The following is an 8097-nucleotide window of genomic DNA, read 5'->3' on the forward strand; positions in this document are numbered from 1 at the left end:
CCCAGGCTAAAGTGCACTGTGGTCATGGCTCACTGCAGCTTACCTCCTGGGCTCAAGTGATCCTCTTGCCTTAGCCTCCCAAATTGCTGGGATTACAGGCATGAGCCACTGTGGTTGGCCTGTTTCTTTTCTTAATAGTGTCTTTTGATGAGCAGAAGTCCAATTAGTCAGTTTTTTATTTTATAGTTAGTTCTTTCTGGTAGTGTCTGGGAAGTTTTTACCCTCTCAAAGCCCTCAAAAATATGTTTTTAGAAGTTGTATAGTTTTTAGCCATTAAGTTTTAGGTCTGTAATTTATCATGAATTATATTTTGTACATGATATGACATAGAGAGTTGAGCTTCATTTTTTCCCATATGCTTATCCAGCACTATTTGTTGAAAAAGATTGTCCCCTCATTGAATTCCTCTGCAACCTTTGTTGAAAATCAATTAACTATACACATGTGCATTTCTTTTTGGAATTTCTGTTTGTTCCTCTGATCTATTGTCTGTTCTTACTGCAACACCTTACTGTCCTGAATACTGTAGCTGTTTTTGTTCTTGTTTTTGTCTACGCCTGTTGGCATTTCTGGATTTCCCAGCTTCTATCATTCCAAGTCTGTGGTGTGAGATAGAAGAAAACTCTGGGAACCCACCACCATGTTCCTCCTATCCTGAGGTGCTGAACCGGTCTGCCTCCTTCTGTCTACCTTTCAGAGTCTTTTTCTTCTTCTTCTTTTTCTTCTTCCTCTTCTTCTTCTTCCTTCCTCTTCTTCTTCCTTCTTTTTCTTCCTTCCTTCTTCTCCTTCTCCTTCTCCTCCTCCTCCTCCTCCTTCTTCTTCCTTCTTCTTCTTTCTTCTTTCTTCTTTTTAATCTGATCTGGGAATTTTAGTTGTACTTCCCAGGAAGAATAAGGATAACTAATCTTTATTCAAATTTTCAATAATTTACACCAGATATCCTCTTGCCTCAGAAATAAGAATTTCGGATTTTTGTTGTTTATTTTCTTACCTTTGAATATTTATACTTAATTAAATTTTATTATGAACCATTTGAAGCCTCTCTCTTCTGCCCTTTTCTTCAGTGAAGTTTAGGCTTGCTATAGCTCCCCAGTGGTCAAACAATATGTCCTATTGCAAACACGTTGTTCTTCCTTTCTTACTAAACCATCCTGCACTCAGACGCTCTCCTTCATGTCTGCCTTTAGTGGCTCCACTTATCTTCAACTCTAGATGAATTAAGTTGTCGTAGTCTGTTTGGACTTCTATAACAAAATACCGTAAAGTGGGTAGCTTATAAACAACAGAAATGTATTGCTTTTAGTTGCAGGCTGGAATGTCCAAGATCAAGATGCTGACAGATTTGGTGTCTGCTGAGGGCCCACTTTCTGGTTCATAGATGGGGCCTTCTTGCTGTGTCCTTGCGTGGTGGATGGAGGTGGTGAACTCATAAAAGGAGGAGAGAGTGTCCTCATAAGAGGACACTAATCCCATTAATGAGGACTCCACCCTCACAACCTAGTCACCTCCCAAAGGCCCTCCCTCCTAATACCATCACCTTGGGGATTAAGTTTCAATATATGAATTTTGAGGGGACATATTCAGTCCGTAGCACAACAAGTCAATAAATATTTCTTTAGAGTAGCTTTTGTGAGATAATCTATTAAATACTTCATGAACAAAACTGTCTTCTTGTCTTTATCAGTCTAGTATGGAAACAAAAATAATTGTGTACCAGGAGAACGTGGAAACATAGGTATAACTTAACCAATGTTGTAGGAGTGAATGATCAAAAGCCGTCTGGCATTTTGCTGCTGGTATTCCTGCCCTTACTCCTCTCTTAGTGCCAGTTTTGTCACTTTCTGGCTTTGGAATTGGTAATGACTCCCACACCAGGTCTGAACTCCTCAGCATGGCATTCAGTTGTCTGAGCCCACCGTATCTTTTAATGTCTTTTCCATTGCTGCTTAGCAAGAACTCCCCAGGTCAGGCTGGTCCTCTCCCATTCTCGTAAGTCCCAAATGTTCCTGTGTGTCTTTAACCACACTGTTCCTCCTGGCATAAATGTATTTATTCCCTTTTGTGTGTGTATATATGAAGGGTGGTTCAGTGAAAAAAAAAAAGTGTTTTGAGTCAAACAGATCCCAGTTTTATCTCTTACTTGCTATGTGATTTAGGGTAAGTTATTTAAGCTCTCTGAGCCTTACTTTCTCTGTTTGTAAACATGGAAAAATACTGCTTTTCTTACGGGGTTAGCTAAATTACTGCATGTGAAACCCAGAAGGCACAGGAACTCAAATAAAATGTCGACTCCCTTTCTTTATTTCCTGAATTAGAACTTAAGGCTCAGGGCAAGATTCATTTCTTCTAATATTTGTCTCATCAACAACAAATATGTTGAGAACAGAAAAGATACCAATTAGTTTATTAAATAAACATTTGACTACTTAGTGTGTGCCATAGGTAGTGTGAAATGTTGGAGCTCACCGTTAGCGAGGTGAACACATGCATATGTAATTGAAATACAGTATGGTAAGTGCTGTGAAGAGGTACGTTCAGGATGTTCTCAGACACAGAAAAGGAATATTCGTGGCTTATACTGGATGGGGTGGGTCACCAGGGAGGACTCTTGGAGCAGTGTTGCTGGTGCTTGATTTTTTTAAACAGCTTTATTGAGGTAGAACTCATGTAAGATCCACCCACTCGAAGTGTATAATTTAATGATTTTTAGTCAGTTTATGGGTTTCTGCAACCATCACCATAATCCAAATTTAGGATGTTTCCATCATCTACAAAATCGTGCTCAATTGCAGGCCTAGTGTTAAAGGATGAATATGAATTAGCCACACAAAAATATTGAGAGGAAGGCTGGATTCCTGGGAGAGAATGAGCAAAGACAGAGAAGTATACAACAACATGGTATCCGTGTGGGTGATATATCTATGAGCAATTTTTTTTTCTGGAGTGTAAAGCTGTGCCCCTGCCCCACAAGTTGTGTTTTAGCTTCCATGGACTTGAGCTCAGTTTCCTCATCTCTAATGTATAATTACTGTTACCTTGTTGAACTCTAGGTCCTTTTAAACTCTCAACTCTTAGATTGTCAAAACTTCAATTAATGGGAAAAGAGAATGCACTTTAAAAAACTATAGTCAAGGCCGGGCGTGGTGGCTCACGCCTGTAATCCCAGCACTTTGGGAGGCCGAGGTGGGTGGATCACAAGGTCAGGAGATCGAGACAATCCTGGTTAACACGGTGAAATCCTGTCTCTCCTAAAAATACAAAAAAAAAATTAGCCTGGCATGGTGGCAGGCACCTATAGTCCCAGCTACTCGGGAGGCTGGGGCAGGAGAATGGCGTGAACCCAGGAGGCGGAGCTTGCAGTGAGCTGAGATCCCGCCATTGTACTCCAGCCTGGGTGACAGAGTGCGTTCTGAAACAAACAAACAAACAAACAAAAAACAACAATAGCCAAGGCCAGGCATGGTGGCTCACACCTGTAAGCCCAGCACTTTGTGAGGCCAAGGCTGGTGGATCACCTGAGGTCAGGAGTTCGAGAGCAGCCATGGCCAACATGGTGAAACACCGTCTCTACTAAAAATACAAAAATTAGCCAGGTGTGGTGAGGCACACATGTAATCCCAGTTACTTGGGAGGCTGAGGCAGGAGAATCACATGAACCCAGGAGACAGGTTTAGTGACTCAAGAGTGCGCCACTGCACTCCCGCCTGGGCAACAGGAACGAGACTTGCATCTCAAAAAAACAAAAACAAACATCGTAAAAAGATAGCCAAAAGTCAGGGCCCATTAAGATAACAGAATTATACTGATGCTTATTGATCCTTCAATGAAAACTTTTTTTTGTTTTTAATTTTTTTTTCTGATTCTACAAGCAATAGTGCATATTGGGTAGAAAATTTATAAAAAGCAGAAAGACAAAAAGGGAGTTTAGATCACTCATAATCTTACAATTCAGAGATAATTGTTATTAATATCCTGTTATTTTATGCATATATTTACATATTTAAATTGATATGCTGTAAATAAAATTGCTTTTTCCTCACATCATTAAATATTGTCAAAAGCATGATTTTTAATGCTGCATAATTTTTACAGGATCAAAAAATAGCTTGTTCTTTTTCTTTTTATTTTGAGACAGGGTCTCACTCTGTGACCCAGGCTGGAGTGCAGTGGTGCGATCTCAGCTCACTGTAACCTCCACCTCCTGAACTCAAGTGATCCTCCCACCTCAGCCTCCCAAGTGGCTAGGCCTATAGGCATGTATCACCACACCCAGCTAATTTTTTGTATTGTGTTTTTAGAGACAAAGTTTCGCCGTGTTGCTCAGGCTAGTCTCAGATTCCTGGGCTCGAGTGGTCCACCCACCTTGGCAGCCCAGAGTGCTGGTATTATAGGCATGAGCTACCGTGCCAGGCCGCTTTTCATTTTTTTAAGTGATAGAAGTAATATATAGACATGGCGAGGTTCAAACTATATAGAAAGGATACAATGGAAAGAATAAAGTCTACCCTTATGATGCTTCCAAGAGTTAATAGTAATTAACCGTTTCTGATATGTTTTCAGAAACTCTGTGTGTGTGTGTGTGTGAGTGACAGACTTTATAGCCTATTATTTGGATAAACCATAATTTAATCAGTATTCTAGTGATAGCATTTTAAATTATTTTGTTTTTTGTTTTTACAGTACTGCAGTGAATATTTTCTTGCATATATCTTTGCATTTTTGTGAAAGTATGTCTGAAGGATAATTTCCTAAAAGCGGAATTCCTGGATCAAAAGAATAGATTTAAAATTGTAATAGCTACGATAAGATTGCTTTTCAAAAAGGATCGTGTTACACTTCTACCATTAGTAGGTGTTCTCATGAGTCTCGTTTCCTCTATCCTTACCATCATAATGGATCTTATATGTGCCATTTTGTTCTTTGCCATTCTCATATTAGAAAAGTGATAGTTCATTGTTTAAAAAATTATAATTGAAGTTGAACATTGTTTCCACTCATTTTTTAGCCACTTTTCTGTGAACTGCCTGTTCACATCCTTTGTCTGGTTCTCTTAATTTGTTGCTATTTTCATTAATTTAAGAATTCCTTGCTTTTTAGAAATTAGCTCTCCCAATTTGCAACTTTCTTTTTCTTTTCTACATTTGCTTGCTTTTGACTTTGTTTATGGTCAGAATTGTCACTTATGGCTTATGGATTTTTTTAATTGTAAAGTTAACCTTTAAGTGAGTGCAAAGAGAGGCCGGGCACAGTGGCTCACACCTGTAATCCCAGCACGTTGGGAGGCCGAGGCAGGTGACTCACCCGAGGCCAGGAGTTCGAGACCAGCCTAACCAATATGCTGAAACCCTGTTTCTACTGAAAATACAAAAAATTAGCCGGGTGTGGTGGCAGGCGCCTATAATCCCAGCTACTCAGGAGGCTGAGGCAGGAGAATCACTTGAACCTGGAAGGTGGAGGTTGCAGTGAGCCAAGATTGCGCCATTGCACTCCAGCCTGGGCAACAAGAGCGAAACTTCAAACTCTATCTCAAAAAATAAATAAATAAATAAAGTGAGCGTAAAGAGAAAAAGTGATTCTGATAGTATTTCAAATGAATGTCATAATGCCATTAAAGAGGAATAAGAATTAATCCAAGTAACTTTTAAACGCAGTACTTTGACTATGTACCTACCATCTAAAGAAGGGAAAAAGTGCAAACAAATTTTGAACTCCTCTTACATTTGCCCTTTGTAGCATCTGTTGTAGTAAAACTATTTTGCATGTATTTTAGGATTGACTAAATGAGGGTTCCTTCATTTCTTTTAGCATAACTGCAGTACAGAAATATAGTTATCATTGATACATGAGCTGCATATATAATTGCATGCATCATAGAATCATAGTGGTCTGTAATTATGTGAATCATTAAATATATCATTTTAATTATAAAATGTAATTACAGTGTGAACTGTTCACGTGTAGTTATAAAGATGTCTTTGTAACTTATTTATAGTTGTTTAGTCCTAAAGTAAAATAGTAAGATTTTATGTTGGGTAGCAGTCAAAATGAAGTACTTTAGAATGATGAGGTTTTTTTTTCTTTTCTTTTTTTTTAAGGAATTCCGTATTCCTTTAAAGGACTTTGGGAACTCTACCTCTGATTTTCATTTGTTCTAGTTTTTGAATACTTGAAGATCCCAGTGCTTTCAACCCTGAGAACTGAAATGTGTGACGTATGAAATGTATCTCGAGATAATAAAATGAGAGAGTATTTTACAAGGGGGTTGTGAAGAAAATATTTTTGATGTGTAAATGCTGTGCTGTGTATTTGTGGTGTTTTTGTTCCCTGGTGTTAGGTGACTCTGCTCATGTTTTTTCTCTTGGTGCAGGTGTAATGGATAGGTAACAGAGAAGACCTCGTGCCTTCCTAGTCAGGGCATCAGCATGACTGAGTGCTTCCTGCCCCCCACAAGCAGCCCCAGTGAACACCGCAGGGTGGAGCATGGCAGCGGGCTTACCCGGACCCCCAGCTCTGAAGAGATCAGCCCTACTAAGTTTCCTGGACTGTACCGCACTGGCGAGCCTTCACCTCCCCACGACATCCTCCATGAGCCTCCTGATATAGTATCTGATGATGAGAAAGATCATGGGAAGAAAAAAGGGAAATTTAAGAAAAAGGAAAAGAGGAGTAAGTGCCATTTTTTCCTATGCTTTACATATTTTTATTTTATTTTATTGTACTATTATTTTTTGAGACAGAGTCTTGCTCTGTTGCCCAGGTTGGAGTGCAGTGGCACAATCTCAGCTCACTGCAACCTCCGCCTCCCAGTTCAAGCAATTCTCATGTCTGAGTCTCCGGAGTAGCTGGGACTACAGGCGTGCGCCACCATGCCCAGCTAAGTTTTGTGTTTTTAGTAGAGAGGGTTTTGCCACGTTGGCCGGACTGGTCTTGAACTCCTGACCTTAAGTGATCCACCCACCTTGGCCTCCCAAAGTGCTGGGATTACAGGCGTGAGCCACCATGCCTGGCTTAGATATATTTTAAATAAACTTCCACTCTAATTACATGTACCAGCTGTCTCCTGGAAACATGTCAAGGCAGAGACTCTTGTTTGATTTTTCTGTTCTTTATTTTTCAGGGTCTCAGTTTTTGTATATTAGAGTTGTATTTTGGGGACTTAATCTCACAAATAAAAATACTGAGTTTCCAGAAATGGCAGTTTTCTACTGGATATTTCCTGAAGTAATAATTCAAAATAATGTCTAGAAAGTAGATATTGAGCTGGGCACAGTGGCTTACGCCTATAATCCCAGCACTTTGGGAGGCTGAGATGGGAGGATTGCTTGAAGTCAGAAGTTCAAGAGCCTGAGAAACAAAGCCACACCCCTCTCTACCAAAAATTTAAACAATTAGCTGAGCATGGTGGTGTGTGCCTGTAGTCACAGCTACTTAGGAGGCTGGGAGGTCAAGGCTGCAGTGAGCTATGCTTGCACCACTGTAGTCCAGCCTGGGTGACAGAGTGAGACTCTGTCCTCAGCCCCGCCGATGGCCCCCCGCAAAACAGATAGATACTGGAATTTTGCCATTAAAGCATCTTACTTTTCTTGGGTCGGTCATGTCTGCTATTTGGGGTACACTTTATTGGAACCTTCATTAAAGTAGTTATTTATCTTAAGCAAATACCATGATACATTCCATTTGAGGGCCTATTCAGTAAGGAGGATGAGTCATTTGAGCGTAACTTTTTAGTATGTTAAAAGCAAATAAAATGAGTTATTTTAAGTATTCCTTATTTTGGACTTCATGATATTTTAAATTGATTTGTTTTTGAAGGATTACACAGAGCACACAAATTATATACAACTTGATGAGTGGATATGCTTATGTAACCACTGCAAGGATCTGGAAATAGAGCATTATCAATTTTTTTTTGCTGCCTCTTTAAAGGGAATCACCTACCCCTCCCATAAGTAAACTTCTTTTATTGTTGATTGGTGCTCCTGATTTTAAACTTATGTATACTTCTATTTGTATCTAGTTTCTTTTGCCCAACATTATATGTTAAAAGTAAAACTTTAGACAAAGTAAATTTAATGGATTTTTTTTTTTTTTTTTTTT

The 8097-nt window shown here is 39.4% G+C and overlaps 1 protein-coding gene across 1 annotated transcript in view; it reads left to right on the forward strand.

Moving 5' to 3' along the window:
- The window catches only part of RALBP1 (ralA binding protein 1), a 74741-nt gene that overhangs the window by 37729 nt on the left and 28915 nt on the right, over positions 1–8097 (forward strand). The window contains exon 3 of the mRNA XM_011983916.1: positions 6368–6666. Within this exon, the coding sequence (XP_011839306.1) occupies positions 6423–6666 (244 nt within the window). The 5' untranslated portion in view covers positions 6368–6422. The remainder of the gene's footprint in view (positions 1–6367; positions 6667–8097) is intronic.

Source organism: Mandrillus leucophaeus, unplaced genomic scaffold (genome assembly GCF_000951045.1).
Source record: "Mandrillus leucophaeus isolate KB7577 unplaced genomic scaffold, Mleu.le_1.0 Scaffold257, whole genome shotgun sequence".
NCBI classification, from domain to species: domain Eukaryota; kingdom Metazoa; phylum Chordata; class Mammalia; order Primates; family Cercopithecidae; genus Mandrillus; species Mandrillus leucophaeus.